The 23,422-nt window shown below is 41.5% G+C and overlaps 1 protein-coding gene across 1 annotated transcript in view; it reads left to right on the top strand.

Annotated features, from left to right (window-relative positions):
* The window catches only part of SMARCA4 (SWI/SNF related, matrix associated, actin dependent regulator of chromatin, subfamily a, member 4), a 293,213-nt gene that overhangs the window by 137,988 nt on the left and 131,803 nt on the right, over positions 1-23,422 (top strand). Inside the window, 1 exon segment of the mRNA XM_053719399.1 lies at positions 9,392-9,558. Coding sequence (XP_053575374.1) covers positions 9,392-9,558 — 167 coding nt within the window.

The raw sequence follows: 23,422 nt of genomic DNA, 5'->3' as shown, positions 1-23,422 counted from the left end.
CTCTGCTGGGTGAATCCTCTTGCATTTCCTGTTGGGGAGGAGTTATATCCCAGAAGTAATGATGACCCGTGGACTGATCACACAACAGAAGAAAGGAATTTATCAGGTAAGCATAAATTATGTTTTCCTCTGTGTCAGGAGCCTCAAGGGAATGCGGCCATCACTGACGGCTGCAGGCTCCGCCTCTGTAATACAATATATTTTATTTATAAATGTTCATTAAGGGTTGCTTGTTGGATGTATTGTGAAGTGAATTGTAAAATATAATCAACATAATGTTACCAAAATATATATAAATAATATCTACTACGTACTGCTCTATCATCAATCTAGTAGATAGATTATAGAAGACAAATGATATATAGAGTTACTTACTAGATAGATGATAAATGTAATATTATATTTATTATTTATATTTATTTAATATATAATTTAGTTGAGTCAAGTGTAGATTTCCAGAAGATAGATCATCAATCATCAGTAGTAGTACACAGTGGTGCAGTGCACAACACGTTTTTTTATTTTCTCCTGTTAAGTGTAGTCAGTCCACGGGTCATCCATTACTTATGGAATATTTCTCTTCCTAACAGGAAACTGCAAGAGAATTACCCAGCAGAGCTTGCTATATAGCTCCTCCCCTCACCTGTCATACTCAGTCATTCTCTTGCAGCCTAACTAGATAGGAAGCTGTGAGAGATCTGTGGTGTTTTTTTTAACTTAGTTTATTTCTACAATCAAAAGTTTGTTATTTTTAAATGGCACCGGAGTGTGCTGTTTATTCTCAGGCAGCTTTAGAAGAAGAATCTGCCTGGGTTTTTCTTCTGTTATGTGTGATCAGTCCACGGGTCATCATTACTTCTGGATATAACTCCTCCCCAACAGGAAATGCAAGAGGATTCACCCAGCAGAGCTGCACATAGCTCCTCCCCTCTACGTCAGACCCAGTCATTCTCTTGCACCCAACGACTAGATAGGATGTGTGAGAGGACTATGGTGATTATACTTAGTTTTTATGACTTCAATCAAAAGTTTGTTATTTTAAAATAGCACCGGAGCGTGTTATTACTTCTCTGGCAGAGTTTGAGGAAGAATCTGACAGAGATTTTTACTATGATTTTAACCGGAGTCGTTAAGATCATATTGCTGTTCTCGACCATCTGAGGGAGGTAAAGGCTTCAGATCAGGGGACAGCGGGCAGATGAATCTGCATTGAGGTATGTGGCAGTTTTTATTTTCTGAATGGAATTGATGAGAAAAGCCTGCCATACCGTTAAAATGACATGTATGTATACACTTCAGTATTCTGGGGATGGTATTTCACCGGAACTACTGTGTTAAGGTCACTAATCCTTTTAATAACTATTCTCATGTTAAACGTTTTTGCTGGAATGTAGAATCGTTTACATTGCTGAGGTACTGTGTGAATAAATGTTTGGGCATTATTTTCCACTTGGCAGTTTTTTGCTTTAATTGTGACAGTTTCGTTTCTCTTCACTGCTGTGTGGGAGAGGGAGGGGCCGTTTTTGGCGCTCTTTGCTACGCATCAAAAAATTCCAGTCAGCTACTTTTATATGTCCTGCATGATCCGGTTCATCTCTGACAGATCTCAGGGGTCTTCAAACTTCTTTGAAGGGAGGTAAATTCTCTCAGCAGAGCTGTGAGAATTCTTATAGTGACTGTGTATAAAAAACGTTGTTTTGTTTTCTTATGTACAAATTTAATTAGTGTTGTTTTTTACTAATGGGAACAAACCTTTGCTAAAAGTTGTGTTGTTTTAAAATTTGATGCAATAACTGTTTTTCAGTTCATTATTTCAACTGTCATTTAATCGTTAGTACCTCTTTGAGGCACAGTACGTTTTTTGCTAAAAAAGATTATAACCAAGTTGTAAGTTTTTTGCTAGTGTGTTAAACATGTCTGACTCAGAGGAAGATATCTGTGTCATTTGTTCCAATGCCAAGGTGGAGCCCAATAGAAATTTATGTACTAACTGTATTGATGCTACTTTAAATAAAAGTCAATCTGTACAATGTGAACAAATTTCACCAAACAGCGAGGGGAGAGTTATGCCGACTAACTCGCCTCACGCGACAGTACCTGCATCTCCCGCCCGGGAGGTGCGTGATATTTTGGCGCCTAGTACATCTGGGCGGCCATTACAGATAACATTACAAGATATGGCTACTGTTATGACTGAAGTTTTGTCTAAATTACCTGAACTAAGAGGCAAGCGTGATCACTCTGGGGTGAGAACAGAGTGCGCTGACAATGCTAGGGCCATGTCTGATACTGCGTCACAGCTCGCAGAGCATGAGGACGGAGAGCTTCATTCTGTGGGTGACGGTTCTGATCCAAACAGATTGGACTCAGATATTTCAAATTTTAAATTTAAATTGGAGAACCTCCGTGTACGACTAGGGGAGGTCTTAGCAGCTCTCAACGATTGTAACACCTGTTGCAATACCAGAGAAACTGTGTAGGTTGGATAAATACTTTGCGGTACCGGCGAGTACTGACGTTTTTCCTATACCTAAGAGACTAACTGAAATTGTTACTAAGGAGTGGGATAGACCCGGTGTGCCGTTCTCACCCCCTCCAATATTTAGAAAGATGTTTCCAATAGACGCCACCACTCGGGACTTATGGCAAACGGTCCCCAAGGTGGAGGGAGCAGTTTCTACTTTAGCTAAGCGTACCACTATCCCGGTGGAGGATAGCTGTGCTTTCTCAGATCCAATGGATAAAAAATTAGAGGGTTACCTTAAGAAAATGTTTGTTCAACAAGGTTTTATATTACAACCCCTTGCATGTATCGCGCCGATTACGGCTGCGGCAGCATTTTGGATTGAGTCGCTTGAAGAGAACCTTAGTTCCTCTACGCTAGACGACATTACGGACAGGCTTAGAGTCCTTAAACTAGCTAATTCTTTCATTTCGGAGGCCGTAGTACATTTAACCAGACTTACGGCTAAGAACTCAGGATTCGCCATACAGGCACGCAGGGCACTGTGGCTAAAATCCTGGTCAGCTGATGTTACTTCTAAGTCCAAATTACTTAATATACCTTTCAAGGGGCAGTCCTTATTCGGGCCCGGTTTGAAAGAAATTATCGCTGACATTACGGGAGGTAAGGGCCACGCCCTACCTCAAGACAAGGCCAAAGCTAAGGCTAGACAGTCTAATTTTCGTCCCTTTCGGAATTTCAAAACAGGAGCAGCATCAACCTCCACTGCACCAAAACAGGAAGGAGCTGTTGCTCGTTGCAGGCAAGGCTGGAAGCCTAACCAGTCCTGGAACAAAAGCAAGCAGGCCAGGAAACCTGCTGCTGCCCCAAAGACAGCATGAACCGAGAGCCCCCGATCCGGGACCGGATCTAGTAGGGGGCAGACTCTCTCTCTTCGCCCAGGCCTGGGCAAGAGATGTTCAGGATCCCTGGGCACTAGAGATCATATCTCAGGGATACCTTCTAGACTTCAAATTATCTCCCCCAAGAGGGAGATTTCATCTGTCAAGGTTGTCAACAAACCAGATAAAGAAAGAAGCGTTTCTACGCTGCGTACAAGATCTGTTAACAATGGGAGTGATCCATCCGGTTCCGTGGTCGGAACAAGGACAAGGGTTCTACTCAAACCTGTTTGTGGTTCCCAAAAAAGAGGGAACTTTCAGGCCAATCTTAGATTTAAAGACTCTAAACAAATTCCTAAGAGTTCCATCGTTCAAAATGGAAACTATTCGGACAATCTTACCCATGATCCAAGAGGGTCAGTACATGACCACAGTGGATTTAAAGGATGCTTACCTTCACATACCGATCCACAAAGATCATCACCGGTATCTAAGGTTTGCCTTCTTAGACAGGCACTACCAGTTTGTAGCTCTTCCATTCGGATTGGCTACGGCTCCAAGAATCTTCACAAAGGTTCTAGGTGCCCTTCTAGCGGTACTAAGACCGCGAGGGATTTCGGTAGCTCCGTACCTAGACGACATTCTAATACAAGCTTCAAGCTTTCAAACTGCCAAGTCTCATACAGAGTTAGTTCTGGCATTTCTAAGGTCGCATGGATGGAAAGTGAACGAAAAGAAGAGTTCTCTCTTTCCTCTCACAAGAGTTCCATTCTTGGGGACTCTTATAGATTCTGTAGAAATGAAGATTTACCTGACAGAAGACAGGTTAACAAAACTTCAAAATGCATGCCGCGTCCTTCATTCCATTCAACACCCGTCAGTAGCTCAATGCATGGAGGTGATCGGCTTAATGGTAGCGGCAATGGACATAGTACCTTTTGCACGCCTACACCTCAGACCGCTGCAATTATGCATGCTAAGTCAGTGGAATGGGGATTACTCAGATTTGTCCCCTACTCTGAATCTGAATCAAGAGACCAGAAATTCTCTTCTATGGTGGCTTCATCGGCCACACCTGTCCAGGGGAATGCCATTCAGCAGGCCAGACTGGACAATTGTAACAACAGACGCCAGCCTACTAGGTTGGGGCGCTGTCTGGAATTCTCTGAAGGCTCAGGGACTATGGAATCAGGAGGAGAGTCTCCTTCCAATAAACATTCTGGAATTGAGAGCAGTTCTCAATGCCCTTCTGGCTTGGCCCCAGTTAATAACTCGGGGGTTCATCAGGTTTCAGTCGGACAACATCACGACTGTAGCTTACATCAACCATCAGGGAGGGACAAGAAGCTCCCTAGCAATGATGGAAGTATCAAAGATAATTCGCTGGGCAGAGTCTCACTCTTGCCACCTGTCAGCAATCCACATCCCGGGAGTGGAGAACTGGGAGGCGGATTTCTTGAGTCGCCAGACTCTTCATCCGGGGGAGTGGGAACTTCATCCGGAGGTCTTTGCCCAAATACTTCGACGTTGGGGCAAACCAGAGATAGATCTCATGGCGTCTCGCCAGAACGCCAAACTTCCTCGCTACGGGTCCAGATCCAGGGATCCGGGAGCAGTTCTGATAGATGCTTTGACAGCACCTTGGAACTTCAGGATGGCTTATGTGTTTCCACCCTTCCCGCTGCTTCCTCGATTGATTGCCAAAATCAAACAGGAGAGAGCATCAGTAATTCTAATAGCACCTGCTTGGCCACGCAGGACTTGGTATGCAGATCTAGTGGACATGTCATCCTGTCCGCCTTGGTCTCTACCTCTAAGACAGGACCTTCTGATACAGGGTCCATTCAAACATCAAAATCTAACTTCTCTGAAGCTGACTGCTTGGAAATTGAACGCTTGATTTTATCAAAACGTGGTTTTTCTGAGTCGGTTATTGATACCCTGATTCAGGCTAGGAAGCCTGTTACCAGAAGGATTTACCATAAAATATGGCGGAAATACCTATACTGGTGCGAATCCAAAGGTTACTCCTGGAGTAAGGTTAGGATCGCTAGGATATTGTCTTTTCTACAAGAAGGTTTAGAAAAGGGTTTATCAGCTAGTTCATTAAAGGGACAGATTTCAGCTCTGTCCATTTTGTTACACAGACGTCTGTCAGAAAATCCAGACGTCCAGTCCTTTTGTCAGGCTTTAGCTAGGATCAAGCCTGTGTTTAAAGCTGTTGCTCCACCATGGAGTTTAAACTTAGTTCTTAACGTTTTACAGGGTGTTCCGTTTGAACCCCTTCATTCCATTGATATAAAAATGTTATCTTGGAAAGTTCTGTTTTTAATGGCTATTTCCTCGGCTCGAAGAGTCTCTGAGTTATCAGCCTTACATTGTGATTCCCCTTATCTGATTTTTCACTCAGACAAGGTAGTTCTGCGTACTAAACCTGGGTTCTTACCTAAGGTAGTCACTAACAGGAACATCAATCAAGAGATTGTTGTCCCATCCTTGTGTCCAAATCCTTCTTCAAAGAAGGAACGTCTTTTACACAATCTGGATGTAGTTCGTGCCCTCAAGTTCTACTTGCAGGCAACTAAAGATTTTCGCCAAACTTCTTCCTTGTTTGTCGTTTACTCTGGACAGAGGAGAGGTCAAAAAGCTTCTGCTACCTCTCTCTCTTTTTGGCTTCGTAGCATAATACGTTTAGCCTATGAGACTGCTGGACAGCAGCCTCCTGAAAGAATTACAGCTCACTCCACTAGAGCTGTGGCTTCCACTTGGGCCTTTAAGAATGAGGCCTCTGTTGAACAGATTTGCAAGGCTGCAACTTGGTCTTCGCTTCATACTTTTTCCAAATTTTACAAATTTGACACTTTTGCTTCTTCGGAGGCTATTTTTGGGAGAAAGGTTCTTCAGGCAGTGGTTCCTTCTGTATAATGAGCCTGCCTATCCCTCCCGTCATCCGTGTACTTTTGCTTTGGTATTGGTATCCCAGAAGTAATGATGACCCGTGGACTGATCACACATAACAGAAGAAAACATAATTTATGCTTACCTGATAAATTCCTTTCTTCTGTTGTGTGATCAGTCCACGGCCCGCCCTGTTTTAAGGCAGGTAAATATCTTTTAAATTATACTCCAGTCACCACTTCACCCTTGGTTACTCCTTTCTCGTTGTTTCTTGGTCGAATGACTGGGACTGACGTAGAGGGGAGGAGCTATATGCAGCTCTGCTGGGTGAATCCTCTTGCATTTCCTGTTGGGGAGGAGTTATATCCCAGAAGTAATGATGACCCGTGGACTGATCACACAACAGAAGAAAGGAATTTATCAGGTAAGCATAAATTATGTTTTGTATCTTGGAATCAAGGGTTAATATCTCCTGAGCAGGGTTATTGAACAGCCATTGGGGGTGTTAGGTGCTGTTTACATTTTTCTTATTGGTCGATTTTTTATCTATATCCCAGTAATGGAGAATTCTAACTTTTTTGGAGACGGATGTCTCCGATTCTGATTCTACTTCTTGCGAAGAATATGAATTGGCCCGGCTGATGCATGTCAATCAGTTATGTTCCGAATGCCGTTTTTAGAGTGCTCCGTTCCTCGGGCCCGCTGGGCCATCTGCCTCTGTGGATTCTGCTTCCCGCGAGGCGTGTTCCCTACAACCAACTCTTACTACGCATGCAGGTAACCCAAACGCGGCTTATCCTTCTCTGGAGGGTGGCTCTTTTCATCCGGAGGTTACGACACGGTTCCATATGGCCATATCTTTGGCTCTGGTGCATTTACATCTCCCAGGAGTGTGTTAAAGATATTGTCCGTGTTCCGTTAACCAGTGCTCGTCCTGCATGGAATCACCTAGTCCAGTTCAGCCCTGTGAGGGAGTGACTGTCTCTGAGGCTTCATGGGGTCAACCTTCGGGGCCTGGGTCTTAGTTTGCCCTGGCGGAGGGAAGTTTTGCCTTTTTTTATAGACTGCCGCGCCTTTGTGTTCTACTGAGGCACGTTTTTGGAGTTATTGAAGGATCTCACTCTTACAGTTGGGTCTCGGTTGGTTTGGCCCTCGGGGGTTTCTTCTCGCCCAGCGTTCTTTGGGGCTCGTTTGGGCCCTATTTCTGGTTTTTTTCCGTGCCCTATTTAGGGTTCTATAGCACCCTTCATGGATGTTTTTTCCGGGTTTTTCTCCTTTTCAGTGAATACGGCTGTTTGATCCCTTTCTTTAATAAGGGGTTTGTTGTTGGGAGACCGTCTGCCGGTAGACAGTGTCTCTTGGAGGCTGTTGGCTCAGTCGAGTCTAGTTCCTGCGGTCTCTAGCAAGGCTTCTGGTCTATCTGTGGATCTATGTCCTTGGGCTTTTTCAAATTATGCTTACCTGATAAAAAAAATTTCTTCAGACTGAAAGAGTCCACAGCTACCCGCCTGTAATTTTTCTGAGGGGCGTCTGTTATTTTTGTTCTTCTGACACCTTTTTCACACTATGCTTCTTTTACTGTTCCTTGTTTCTCGGCAGAATGACTAGGGGATGGGGGAAGTGGGAGAGGTATTTAAACCTTAGGCTGGGGTGTCTTTGCATCCTCCTTGTGTCCAGGCTCTGAATTTTCCAAAAGTAATGAATGCAGCTCTGGACTCTATCCATCTAAAGAAAAGGAAATGATCAGGTAAGCATAACTTATGTTTTTGCAAACACTGCTACACATGGCGGTGCAGTAATGCATTTTAGTTTAGTTCTTTACCACAAAAACATAGTTGCCAAGTTTGAAATGGCCAATGTTTTGTGCTGAGATCACCTGCTTTAGACACCAACGCACAGGTATAGCTGACCATTACTTTGTGTTTATGATTTCTTATCACAATTGTACACAGTATTAATTAAATTAAAACAAATTCCAGTCCTTGCTTTCCAGTGCCTATAAACACCATCTTGCGTAATCAAAGAAATGTTCTCAATTTTCAGAACGATATGGATTACATCTCCCAGCAAAAGCAGATGTATTGTGAACGGCTTTTAAAGAGATATTGGGAAAATTTAAAATTGTGTTTTATGCTAAAGCATTTTAAAAGCATAACTTAAGTTGTACCTAATTTTTCTGTTAATCTTTTATAACATTTTAAATTTGCTTTGTTCTATTGGTATCTTTTTATTGAAGAGTAAAACCAGGTAGGCTCATAAGAGCTCAGGAGTGTGCACGTGTCTTTAGTACTCTATGGCAGAAGTGTTTTGCAACATTATTTGTAGCTTTGTAACATTATTTGTAGCTTTGTTATGCATGAGGAAGGGCTGAGCTAGGCAGATATTTGTTGACCAATGTTGTAATACTAATAAAGGTAATTTATTATTGGTAGTGCTGGAGGACTTGTTGCTTTACATATGATTTGAGACTTGGTAAGTCTCCTCCGGACACTCCGTTTAACAAGTGCTGTTCCCATTACTGGATTGTTTACACTGCTTTCTTGATTTTTAGACAGAGCACACAATTTTAAACAACTTTTACAATTTACTTATCAATTTTGCTTCATTCTCTTGGTATCCTTTATGAAATGAGCAGCGGTGCACAAAAGGGAGGCCAGTTATAAGAGGTATATTTGTTCAGCCACCAATCAGTAGCTAGTTCCCAGCTCCTGAGCCTACCTAGGTATGCTTTTCAAAGGATACCAAGAGTACAAAGCAAATTGCATAATATAAGTAAATAGGAACATTTTTAAAAATGGTATGCTCTCTATCTGAGTCATAAAATAAATGTTTGGGTTTAGTGTCCCTTTAAGGACATAACAAAGGTCTGAGGGAGATGTTTTCTGTAGTTTAAGAAAAAACAAACTAGTATTTTATAGCTCCACAAATGTAATCTTTTACTGGATTTGACTTTTTTCTTGCAGTTTAGCTTTTTTTTTATTATTAAAAGTATGTGCCTTTAGTTTTCTACTTTTCAAAGCTCTGTAGTTCAATGGCTGTACATTTAAAAAGTGACTTTTTTTCTCTAGTCTCAATTATGGTTACATGTCTCACATTGACTTCTGACCCATTCTATGACTTTTTGATCAACTTTTATTTTTTTAAACAGGCAGGATCTTTACCGCGCATCTGGAAAGTTTGAGGTCTTAGATCGCATCCTCCCTAAGTTACGTGCCACCAACCACAAGGTTCTGCTCTTTTGCCAGATGACTACTCTGATGACCATCATGGAAGACTACTTTGCTTACCGTGGCTTTAAATACCTCAGATTAGATGGTATGCTGCAGCATATAGTATTGCTAGATTAGTGATATAAATTTAGTGTTTAAAGGGACATAAAAGAAGTTGGGATAGAGGCAAAATATAATATGTACTTTAATTACTTTACCTGCAAATTTATACTGCAGTGCCTTGCCATTAACCCTTTATTTTAAGTTCCCCCCCCCCACACACACACAATTCCTTTTATGGCTGTATCTATATCCACCTTCGATTTGGTAGAATGCAAGACTTAAACACTCAATATCTGCTGGAGTATGCCTAGAAGCAAATAAGCTGCTGTAAACTCAGTTGAAATATGCCTGTGTTTCTGATGCTAAACGCTGATAAGGGAAGGTGGATCAGACTCTTCTAGAAAGCATAGCTGTGTAACTCATTTTGCTTATTTTTTTAAAATTATTTTAAAATACTTGCCAGCAATTTTTAAACAAATTTTTTTTTTTATTATAAATGCAAACTATTTATTTTTTACTTAAAGGGACACTGAACCCAATTTTTTTTCTATCATGATTCAGATAGAGCATGCAATTGTAAGCAACTTTCTAATTTACTCCTATTATTAAATTATTTTCATTATCTTGGTATCTTTATTTAAAATGCAAGAATGTAAGTTTAGATGCCAGCCCATTTTCTTTAAGACACGATGAGTCCACGGATCATCTTAATTACTAATGGGATATTCACCTCCTGGTTAGCAGGAGGGGGCAAAGAGCACCACAGCAGAGCTGTTAAATAGCTCCTCCCTTCCCTCCCACCCCAGTCATTCTCTTTGCCTACGTTAGTGATAGGAAGTGGTAAAGTGAGGTGTTGAATTAGATTTTTCAATCAAGAGTTTATTATTTTTAAAGTAGTGCAAGATTGTGCTGCTTTGTTCTAGGGTGTAGCCGTAGTCCATATCAGTCTCTTCAGTAGAGCTTTGGTGGCTTTAGAGCAATGGGAACTTGTGGGACATAATTCTCACTGCGCCTCCCATATACTGATGCTGCCCTACTTATGAAAGTCTGAGGGAGAAATTCTCAGTACTTTTTACTTCCACAGGCCAATGTGAGGGGGAGGACCTTGCAAGCCGGGTGAGCTGCCTTAATGCTGGGCTGATTTATAAGGTAAATACTAACTTATTTCTGGGGAATGTACACAGAAAAAATTTGGCACTTTAATATATACAAAAAGGTGGACACAAGATGACATTATCCCTAGTAGAGGATAAGTCATAGGGCAGTTTCTGCAGGCACTGGGGACGTGGAGAAGTGGCTCTTATGTATGTTTGGTGTGTCAGGTTAGCAACTCCCAACGGCTTTATTTTAATTCAAGAGCCGACCGGGAGGTTTAGTTTCGCTGAGCGGCTAGTCTTGTTATGAATGACTGACAATGCCCTGCTCCCTACTGCTTTTCTGTATTACTAGCCGACCGGGAGGTTTATTTCTATTGCGCAGCTCGCCTTATGTTTACTCATAATTTATTCTCCTAACGGCTCATTGTGCATTAACTAGCCACCGGGAGGTCTGATTTTGAAACCGCCATGCTGTTACTTCTCCCGACGGCTCTATTTCTGAGACTGTTTTAGCCGCCCGGGAGACTTTCCTTGTTACGCCCATGATGGGCGGAGATAGACTACGCGACATTGCGCACTTTTTTTCACACATAGCCCTAAGCCGATGTAACGGACAGTGACAGTGGGTCTCCTCTACTGCGTTTTGTCACGCAGCAGAGAGGCTTCACATTCCGTGTTGAGTGTATTATTGTGAAGTCTGGATGCCTACTATTTGTACTTTCCTACCCTTTGGTAGACACACGCCTCAGCAAAGCTGAGCTGAGGTATAGGGTTTTTCCCTTATGGGCTAAAGCATATTTTTTCCCTAATATAAAGTATTTAATTTTCCCATTTAAAGTCACAGTAACATCAAAACATTAGTTTACAAATTTGTGACCAGTTGTCCAAAAGATCTCTCTATGTTAATAGTTACTTTTAATATTTAAAGACACAGTATCTCTAGGATATTCAGATTTTGTGTGAATAAGGATGTTATATATACTTTATGCTTTGCCAAACAAAACTTTCTGTTCTGGGTTTTACAGTTTAGAGATAAACCTCCTTTTTCAGAGCCAAAATTGTCTCAGATGCTGTTCAAGATGCATTCTGACAATGTTCAATATATTCTGCAGCCTTCTCCTCAAGTGTCCCAAAAAATTTAGCGTCCATTCAACCAGTGCCCTGCGCTTCCTCCAGGACAACTCCTGGAGTTACTTTGCAAGACATCGCTTCCTTCTCGTACTAGGAGGTCCAGGATGCATTGTCGGCTTTTCCCATGCTGCAGGGAGAGCGCAAGAGGAAAACTAAACATTCAGTGAACAAGGTTTTATGTCACAGTTGTTGCTATCTCAGAGGTCCTTTTCCAGAAGCCTGAGGATACTTCGGTAGCGCCTGAGAATAAATCCTCAGATTATGACCGTATAATTTCTCCTGCTGATACTGAAGTGGTGGTATCTTTTAAGTTTAAGTTAGACCACCTCCGTCTATTACTTAAGGAGGTTTTAGCTACTCTGGAACGACATCATGGTCGTCGTTGTTCTTATATCAGATCAAGTTTCTCAGATCATTACTAAAGAGAGAACGGGTATCTCCTTTTTCTCCGTTTCCTCAATTGAAAGAGGGGTTTTCCTTAGCGGACTCCTCAAAGGAGTCTCCGTAGATGGTACACAGGGTTGATTAATTTCCACGCTAGCCAGGAGACCACCTATTCCCATAGAGGATAGTTGTTCCTTTAAGGAGCCCACAGATATAGGGGGGGTTGCTCAGGATGGCAACCAAGGTTGATATGAATACCTTATGCGGCAGCATACTGGTTCATACGTTGTCTAATTCTATTCGGACCAGACATTCCTCTTGAGGAATTCCAGAATAAGAATTTCTTTCTATTTGCTACTTTCTGTCAAGTGTTAAGTGGGAAGACTAAGCTTTCAGGCTTACCATATCGGCTCGAAAATCTTACTGGTTAAGATCCTGGTTTGAGGATGCGTCCAAGACTAGTCTTTGGCGATTCCTTCTTTTTTGAGCCTAGGTGGGATCATGAGGTGGGGCTGTGATACTGGAAAGCCGTAATATTTCTTTCCATAGGTTTTAATACACCTTTATGTTTTATTACTATATCGTTTCTATCTATAAATTTGACAGGGATATCACTGTCTACTGCCATCTAGCGGTGGTTACTGGTATTTATCCATTCATTTTTTTTTTTTTTACTTTTTTTTTTTTTTAGTATTTTATAAAATGATCCTTCTCAGAGGTTTTCATTACTATATTACTTTGTAGATAATACCAGATCTATTAATTCTACTCTAGTAAAGGAGTATTTGGGATCCCAGTGGAGGGTCCAATTTCTTATTGAACCTTTCTGAGTTTTTTCTTTTTGTCCTGTGTAAGGTACATAATTCTTTGCGATCCTGGGAAATTATACTGGCATATTTTATATATCTAAATGTATTTATTCTCTCTCAGGTTGAGGAGATTCTCTGCTAATGTCGGCAGTTTCATAGGATGCTATTATCATATGTACCTGCACGGACGTTATTCCTTTTGCCCTTTTCCATTTGAGATCTATCCATCTATATAGACTTAGTCCATGGCGCTCCTGTCTCTCTATGTGTATCTAGGTTTTCCTTGGCGCAAGGACCTTTCACTATAGGGTTGGGAGAGGGTTTGTCCGATAGGACAGATCTTTTCCTTTTTAGTGTTCATGATGTGGCGTAGTGGTTAGTTACACTGATTGTGGTTTTGAACCCACGTGAAACTTTCATTTTTTTTCCAATGGCATGGAGAGTCCACAAATACATTAAATTACTAGTGGGAATTCAACTCCTGGCCACCAGAAGAAAGCAAAGAACACCCCAGCAAAGCTTTAGGTATTCTCCCACTCATTCTTTGCCTGTGTACATCGTAGGTGGTGTGCGAAGATTGTGTCTGAAGGAAAGCTAATTTTAATCCTTTTAATGGGTACTTTTCCCTGCAAGCAAGGATTGGGGCAATGCTGTGTCCATGTCAATCTCTTTAGTAAGAGTAATGGTGGCCTACTAGTTTCCGTTTTGTTTCTAACAGAAAACAAAGCCCAAAAGTCCATCCTTGTATTGAAAACCAAGATTTTGAAGAGTTGTTTGTGTGTGATACTGGTGAGATCATCTTTTTCAGGCTGTGACTACACTAATAATTTTCAACTGCTCATTTTGCAAGAACACAACCTCTTCTGCCTTGTGTTTCTTTCCATGGTGATTGAGCTACTAACGACCGGAATATTGAGGGAGTTACCATTGGAGTGTGTTTGGGAGTGTTTGGAAGTTTCTCACATCAAAGACAGCAAAACCTGAGGAATGTGCGTGACACACAAACTGCTGGATCCATACTCTGGGAGGTGAACGATTATACACACCATCTACTTACCTCATATCGATTGAGGTCTGTGAAAGTAAGTGTAAATCTGATTGGGTGCAGGAACACTTTCTGTTGGTAGTTTATCACTCATTGGGATTAAGAACTTTTTAAGAACATTTTAGAATTTTAAAAGGACTTATACTTTTTATTTTTTTTAGTTTTCTTATATTCTGTGTTTTTTGTCTCTTGCTACATTGTACAGTTTTTGATATGTCATAAGTAGTACAGGTAGCCCTCAGTTTACGCCGGGGCTAGGTTCCAGAAGGAATGGTTGTAAATTGAAACCGCTGTAAATTGAAACCGCTGTAAATTGAAACCGCTGTAAATTGAAACCGCTGTAAATTGAAACCGCTGTAAATTGAAACCGCTGTAAATTGAAACCCAGTTTATAATGTAAGTCAATGGGAAGTGAGGGAGATAGGTTCCAGGCCCCTCTCAAAATTGTCATAACACCTAATACATTATTTGTAAAGCTTTAAAATGAAGACTTTAAATGCTAAACAGCATTATAAACCTAATAAAATAATCACACAACACAGAATATATAATTAAACTAAGTTAAATGAACAAAACATTTGCTAAACAGCATTAAAAACCTAATAAAATAATCACACAACACAGAATATATAATTAAACTAAGTTAAATGAACAAAACATTTGCTAAACAGCATTAGAAACCTAATAAAATAATCACACAACACAGAATATATAATTAAACTAAGTTAAATGAACAAAACATTTGCTAAACAGCATTAGAAACCTAATAAAATAATCACACAACACAGAATATATAATTAAACTAAATTAAATGAACAAAACATTTTCTAAACCGTATTATAAACCTAATAAAATAATCACACAACACAGAATATATAATTAAACTAAGTTAAATTAATAAAAATATTTGCTAAACAGCATTATAAACCTAATAAAATCACACAACACAGACTTCACTTGCATTTTTCTGCAAACAGTTCTTTGTATGCATTCCAATCTGGACTGATTTATAGACGGGAAGATCTTGTTCCTTTGAAATCTGCTTGATAGCTCAGGTCTGGTTAAACTAATTAATTTCAGCTTGCTTGGCTTTGCTGCAACACAGACAGCTTCACCTACTGGGTATTTTAATAAATGCACTGCTTCTCAATGCTTTTCAATAGCACTCACATGACTGGAAAAAAGGTGGTTGTTCTGAAACGGTGTAAATTGAACAGTTGTAAAACGAGGGCCATCTGTACTATCCTATATAGATAAAACACATACATACAATATAGTATACTACATGTGCCATCAACCTCTTGTCATTGACAAGTAGTACATATAAGGTAATTCATTCAGATCACAAACAGCTCATAGACATGAGCTGCATTTAACGTTATCTCATATCTTTTTTGTGTATCTATTTTTTTGAAAAGTCTGAGGGACTTATCTTAGTTTTCTGTTTTTGAGACTGGCTGCTCTGTTTCCTCTGAATATATTATAGATCTACATTATCTTGAATTAATATATTACAGAAATAGGATTCCTTTGGGTGTGAGAGCTTTTGGGGCTTGTCTGAGGACATCTCTTGTCACCAGATATTCTAGTTTTGTGTATGTATGTAGTTTAATTATGTCATTTAATCAGATTGAAAGATGGTTCTATTGTTATCTGATTCCCTGGTGTTTGCTGCCATCTTGTGGCATTTTATCTCTCCTGGAAATATGTTAGAGATTTAAAATGCTCTGCAGTGACTAATCCAGCAGAGAACAGCTACAATTTGTAAGACGTAGGTTTGGATCTGGCCTCAGTGTGTCCTTACATAGAACTTTAAGGGTTAAAGGGACACCGAACCCAAATTTTTTCTTTTGTGATTCAGATAGAACCTGAATCTTTCTAATTTACTCCTATTAAATTTTCTTCATTCTCTTGGTATGTTTATTTGAAAAGCAAGAATGTAAGTTTAGATGCTGGCCCATTTTTGGTGAACAACCTGGGTTGTTTTTGCTGATTGGATAAATTCATCCATTAATAAACAAGTGCTATCCAGTGTACTAAACCAAAAAATGTCTGACTCCTTAGCTTAGATGCCTTTTTCAAATAAAGTTAGCAAGAGAACGAAGAAAATTGATAATAGGAGTAAATTAGAAAGTTGCTTAAAATTGCCTGCTCTATCTGAATCACGAAAGAAAAAAATTTGGGTTCAGTATCCCACATTTTTTTTTGGATAATCTCCTTTGCTAGGGCCTACGGCCATTCACCCTGTTTGTGTCTGATCTCTTCTGATATCGGAAGCTAAGAGGGTTGGGCTTGGTTAATACTTGGAAGGGATTCTAACCTTGTGATGCAACGATACCATGTCTGATTCAAGATCAGAAGGTTACATGTTCTGATAACGTCTGGTCATGCTTCCTTTGAATTCCAGGTGCTAACAAGTTATTTTCTTTTTTTTCCCTTTTGGGGGATTTTTATTTTTCGGTCAGTTTTTCTGCTGGTATTCTAAGTTCTTGCAGTCAGCAAGTAGTCATGGTGCTTACATCTTCCTGCCTATTTTTTTCCCTGGTAGTCCAGCGGTAATTGTCCTTCAGCCCCAGGTTTATTACCCTTTTGGGTAATTTCTGTGATGGAAAGAGCTCAGGGGTATAGGCTAGTATAGTAGCTTATTTTTCCATGATTATCGCAGGACTATTTCCTTACTCTGCTACTTGTCTCTTGACTTCAGTAGTGTTTTCTCTCCCTGGAATGGGGTCCACTTGGACCTCCTTTCAGCGGATTGTCCTTGACTTCCGGACGAGAAACGTTCTGTCCTGGTGACTTGTTCTGGGATCGTTTTGTCTTAAGACTTTTATGTTCTTTGAGTTCATTCAGAGAGATGTAGTACTGTTACCGGCCTTTAGTCTGGGGAGCAGTTTGGTTTTCATTACTGACTAAGAGAATCGAGATTTAGTCGGAGTCTGGCTTCTGATTCTTTCTTTTTTTTTTAGTTATAGCTGAGAACTATTTTCAAGGTCCTATTAGGCGGGTCCCTTTCTGAGTTTGATCCGGTTTATCAGTCTTCTAACAGGGAGGAACATAGTACCTTTTCTATGAAGGAGGTCTCTCGCATCCTTCAGTGAGCGTAGTCTCACTATTGCCATTCTCCAGGAGGAGCTGGAGATGAGATTGTGGGTCAGTTCTGTCCTTTCTGTTTTTTCATAAGTTTGGCTACTTACCAGAGTTTCGGTCCTTTGGTTCAGACCCTGGTCAGAATTCAGAAGGTGTTAATTCTGTTGATCCTTTGGAGTCTTCGTTTTGTTCTTCAGGGTTTGCAGTACATTCAATTTAAGCCTAGGCATCCTGTGACATTAGGTCTTGGAAATATAGTAGAGTCTCTGTGCTTCTAGCTCTATGGTTTGATTCCCTTTATCCTTTTACCTTTCAGATAAGGGGGCTTCTTCTTTGTGCCTTCCATCCTTCTTTCTGGAAGTGTCATCTGTGTCTCAGCCTACAGGTGTTTCGTGCTCTCTGTTTCTAAGGATTTTCGTTACTCTTCTGCCATGTTTGGCAGTTTTTCATGAGTATGGGCCCGATGACCGCGTTATCTCATTTTTCTTTTGGTTGAGGAGTGTCTTTTGGTTTCCCTATGAGACAGATGGATGTCAGCTTTTAGCTGGATATCAAGCTTCCTGAGGGATTACAACCCTATTTATCTTGGACTGTCTCTTCTTCCTGAGCCTTTTAAAAACGGGGCTTATGGGGATCGATTCTGCAGGACGGCCTCTGGGCCTTCGTTGCATTCTATTTTTTGAAATTTTTTAGATATTTTTGCCTCTACTAAGGTTTCTTTTGGGAGGACAATTTCTTTTTGAGGTGTGCCTACAGTTTAGGTTCGCCTGTCTTGTTCTCCCTCCCTTCCATTCTGTGTCCTCTAGCTTGGGTATTGGCTCCCACTAGTAATTGAATGTATTCGTGGACTCTCCATGCCATTGGAAAGAAAATTAGATTTATGCTTACCTGATAAATTCTTTTCTTTCCTGGCATGGAGAGAACGACCCTCCCTTTTTCTAAACTTTTAGATTAGGCTTCTATTTCTCTTAAGTGTATCCAGTCCACGGATCATCCATTACTTGTGGGATATTCTCCTTCCCAACAGGAAGTTGCAAGAGGATCACCCACAGCAGAGCTGCTATATAGCTCCTCCCCTCACTGCCATATCCAGTCATTCTCTTGCAACTCTCAACTAAGATGGAGGTCGTAAGAGGACTGTGGTGTTTTATACTTAGTTTATTTCTTCAATCAAAAGTTTGTTATTTTTAAATGGTACCGGAGTGTACTGTTTATCTCAGGCAGTATTTAGAAGAAGAATCTGCCTGTGTTTTCTATGATCTTAGCAGAAGTAACTAAGATCCTTTGCTGTTCTCACATATTCTGAGGAGTGAGGTAACTTCAGAGGGGGAATAGCGTGCAGGTTTTCCTGCAATAAGGTATGTGCAGTTAAAATATTTTTCTAGGGATGGAATTTGCTAGAAAATGCTGCTGATACCGAAGTAATGTAAGTAAAGCCTTAAATGCAGTGATAGCGACTGGTATCAGGCTTATTAATAGAGATATATATACTCTTATAAAAGTGTATTTTAAAACATTTGCTGGCATGTTTAAAAGTTTTTTACATATGTTTGGTGATAAAACTTATTGGGGCCTAGTTTTTTCCACATGGCTGGCTTGAATTTTTCCTAGAAACAGTTCCCTGAGGCTTCCCACTGTTGTAATATGAGTGGGAGGGGCCTATTTTGGCGTTTTTTTGCACAGCAAAAATTACAGACACAGACTTCCAGCTTCTTCCTGCATGATCCAGGACTTCTCTGAAGGGCTCAAAAGGCTTCAAAAGTCGTATTGAGGGAGGTAAAAAGCCACAGTAGAGCTGTGGCAGTTGTTGTGACTGTTTAAAAAAACGTTTTTGTTATTCCGTTTTTGGTATTAAGGGGTTAATCATCCATTTGCAAGTGGGTGCAATGCTCTGCTAACTTATTACATACACTGTAAAAAATTTTAACTGCATTTTTTCACTGTTATTTCAAAATTTGGGAAAATTTGTGTTTCTTAAAGGCGCAGTAACGTTTTTATATTGCTTGTAAACTTGTTTTAAAGTGTTTTCCAAGCTTGCTAGTCTCATCGCTAGTCTGTTTAAACATGTCTGACACAGAGGAACCTACTTGTTCATTATGTTTGAAAGCCATGGTGGAGCCCCATAGGAGAATGTGTACTAAATGTATTGATTTCACCTTAAACAGTAAAGATCAGTCTTTATCTATAAAAGAATTATCACCAGAGGGTTCTGTCGAGGGGGAAGTTATGCCGACTAACTCTCCCCACGTGTCAGACCCTTCGCCTCCCGCTCAGGGGACGCACGCTAATATGGCGCCAATTACATCAGGGACGCCCATAGCGATTACCTTGCAGGACATGGCTGCAATCATGAATAATACCCTGTCAGAGGTATTATCTAGATTGCCTGAATTAAGAGGCAAGCGCGATAGCTCTGAGGTTAGGAGAGATACAGAGCGCGCAAATGCTGTTAGAGCCATGTCTGATACTGCGTCACAGTATGCAGAACATGAGGACGGAGAGCTTCAGTCTGTGGGTGACATCTCTGACTCGGGGAAACCTGATTCAGAGATTTCTAATTTTAAATTTAAGCTTGAGAACCTCCGTGTATTGCTTGGGGAGGTATTAGCTGCTCTGAATGACTGTAACACAGTTGCAATTCCAGAGAAATTGTGTAGGCTGGATAGATACTATGCGGTGCCGGTGTGCACTGACTTTTTTCCTATACCTAAAAGGCTTACAGAAATTATTAGCAAGGAGTGGGATAGACCCGTTGTGCCCTTTTCCCCACCTCCTATATTTAGAAAAATGTTTCCAATAGACGCCACTACACGGGACTTATGGCAGACGGTCCCTAAGGTGGAGGGAGCAGTTTCTACTTTAGCAAAGCGTACCACTATCCCGGTTGAGGACAGTTGTGCTTTTTCAGATCCAATGGATAAAAAATTGGAGGGTTACCTTAAGAAAATGTTTATTCAACAAGGTTTTATTTTACAGCCCCTTGCATGCATTGCGCCTGTCACTGCTGCGGCGGCATTCTGGTTTGAGGCCCTGGAAGAGGCCATCCAGACAGCTCCATTGAATGAAATTATTGACAAGCTAAGAACGCTTAAGCTAGCTAACTCATTTGTTTCTGATGCCATTGTTCATTTGACTAAACTAACGGCTAAGAATTCCGGATTCGCCATCCAGGTGCGTAGGGCGCTATTGCTTAAATCCTGGTCAGCTGACGTGACTTCAAAGTCTAAATTACTCAACATTCCTTTCAAGGGGTAGACCTTATTCGGGCCTGGCTTGAAGGAAATTATTGTTGACATTACTGGAGGCAAGGGTCATACCCTTCCTCAGGACAGGGCCAAATCAAAGGCCAGTCTAATTTTCGTGCCTTTCGAAATTTCAAGGCAGGAGCAGCATCAACTTCCTCTGCTTCAAAACAAGAGGGAACTGTTGCTCATTCCAGACAGGCCTGAAAACCTAACCAGTCCTGGAACAAGGGCAAGCAGGCCAGAAAGCCTGCTGCTGCCCCCAAGACAGCATGAAGGAACGGCCCCCTATCCGGAAACGGATCTAGTGGGGGGCAGACTTTCTCTCTTCGCCCAGGCGTGGGCAAGAGATGTTCAGGATCCCTGGGCGTTGGAGATCATATCTCAGGGATATCTTCTGGACTTCAAAGCTTCTCCTCCACAAGGGAGATTTCATCTTTCAAGGTTATCAGCAAACCAGATAAAGAGAGAGGCATTCCTAAGCTGTTTGCAAGACCTCCTAGTAATGGGAGTGATCCATCCAGTTCCGCGGACGGAACAAGGACAGGGATTTTATTCAAATCTGTGGTTCCCAAGAAAGAGGGAACCTTCAGACCAATCTTGGATCTAAAGATCTTAAACAAATTCCTCAGAGTTCCATCATTCAAAATGGAAACTATTCGGACCATCCTACCCATGATCCAAGAGGGTCAGTACATGACCACAGTGGACTTAAAGGATGCCTACCTTCACATACCAATTCACAAAGATCATCGTCTGTTCCTAAGGTTTGCCTTTCTAGTCAGGCATTACCAATTTGTAGCTCTTCCCTTCGGGTTGGCCACTGCCCCGAGAATTTTTACAAAGATTCTGGGCTCACTTCTGGCGGTTCTAAGACCGCGAGGCATAGCGGTGGCTCCGTATCTAGACGACATCCTGATACAGGCGTCAAGCTTTCAAATTGCCAAGTCTCATACAGAGATAGTTCTGGCATTTCTGAGGTCGCATGGGTGGAAAGTGAACGTGGAAAAGAGTTCTCTATCACCACTCACAAGAGTCTCCTTCCTAGGGACTCTTATAGATTCTGTAGAGATGAAAATTTACCTGACTGAGTCCAGGTTATCAAAACTTCTAAATGCTTGCCGTGTCCTTCATTCCATTCCACGCCCGTCAGTGGCTCAGTGCATGGAAGTAATCGGCTTAATGGTAGCGGCAATGGACATAGTGCCATTTGCGCGCCTGCATCTCAGACCGCTGCAATTATGCATGCTAAGTCAGTGGAATGGGGATTACTCAGATTTGTCCCCTCTACTAAATCTGGATCAAGAGACCAGAGATTCTCTTCTCTGGTGGCTTTCTCGGGTCCATCTGTCCAAGGGTATGACCTTCCGCAGGCCAGATTGGACGATTGTAACAACAGATGCCAGCCTTCTAGGTTGGGGCGCAGTCTGGAACTCCCTGAAGGCTCAGGGATCGTAGACTCAGGAGGAGAAACTCCTCCCAATAAATATTCTGGAGTTAAGAGCAATATTCAAGGCTCTTCTAGCTTGGCCTCAGTTAGCAACACTGAGGTTCATCAGATTTCAGTCGGACAACATCACGACTGGCTTACATCAACCATCAAGGGGGAACCAGGAGTTCCCTAGCGATGTTAGAAGTCTCAAAGATAATTCGCTGGGCAGAGTCTCACTCTTGCCACCTGTCGGCGATCCTCATCCCAGGCGTAGAGAACTGGGAGGCGGATTTTCTAAGTCGTCAGACTTTTCATCCGGGGGAGTGGGAACTCCATCCGGAGGTGTTTGCTCAACTGGTCCATCGTTGGGGCAAACCAGAACTGGATCTCATGGCGTCTCGCCAGAACGCCAAGCTTCCTTGTTACGGGTCCAGGGACCCGGGAGCAATGCTGATAGATGCTCTAGCAGCTCCTTGGTTCTTCAACCTGGCCTATGTGTTTCCACCGTTTCCTCTGCTCCCTCGACTGATTGCCAAAATCAAACAGGAGAGAGCATCTGTGATTCTGATAGCGCTTGCGTGGCCACGCAGGACCTGGTATGCAGACCTAGTGGACATGTCATCTCTTCCACCATGGACTCTGCCTCTGAGGCAGGACCTTCTAATACAAGGTCCTTTCAATCATCCAAATCTAATTTCTCTGAGACTGACTGCATGGAGATTGAACGCTTGATTCTATCAAGGCGTGGCTTCTCCGAGTCATTCATTGATACCTTAATACAGGCTCGGAAGCCTGTCACCAGGAAAATCTACCATAAGATATGGCGTAAATATCTTTATTGGTGTGAATCCAAGAGTTACTCATGGAGTAAGGTTAGGATTCCTAGGATATTGTCCTTTCTCCAAGAGGGTTTTGACAATGGCTTATCAGCTAGTTCTAGTTAGGACAGATCTCTGCTCTGTCTATTGTTTTGCATAAGCGTCTGGCAGAAGTTCCAGACGTCCAGGCATTTTGTCAGGCTTTGGTTAGGATTAAGCCTGTGTTTAAAACTGTTGCTCCCCCGTGGAGCTTAAACTTGGTTCTTAAAGTTCTTCAGGGAGTTCCGTTTGAACCCCTTCATTCCATTGATATTAAAATTTTTATCTTGGAAAGTTCTGTTTTTGATGGCTATTTCCTCGGCTCGAAGAGTCTCTGAGTTATCTGCCTTACATTGTGATTCTCCTTATCTGATTTTTAATTCAGACAAGGTAGTTCTGCGTACCAAACCTGGGTTTTTACCTAAGGTGGTTTCTAACAGGAATATCAATCAAGAGATTGTTGTTCCATCATTGTGTCCTAATCCTTCTTCAAAGAAGGAACGTCTTTTGCATAATCTGGACGTAGTCCGTGCCTTGAAGTTCTACTTACAGGCTACTAAAGATTTTCGTCAAACATCTGCCCTGTTTGTCGTTTACTCTGGACAGAGGAGAGGTCAAAAAGCTTCGGCAACCTCTCTCTCCTTTTGGCTTCGGAGCATAATACGCTTAGCCTATGAGACTGCTGGACAGCAGCCCCCTGAAAGGATTGCAGCTCATTCTACTAGAGCTGTGGCTTCCACCTGGGCCTTTAAAAATGAGGCCTCTGTTGAACAGATTTGCAAGGCTGCGACTTGGTCTTCGCTTCACACCTTTTCAAAATTTT

Source organism: Bombina bombina, chromosome 6 (genome assembly GCF_027579735.1).
Source record: "Bombina bombina isolate aBomBom1 chromosome 6, aBomBom1.pri, whole genome shotgun sequence".
NCBI classification, from domain to species: Eukaryota; Metazoa; Chordata; class Amphibia; order Anura; family Bombinatoridae; genus Bombina; species Bombina bombina.
This window is presented reverse-complemented; position numbering and strand designations above follow the sequence as displayed.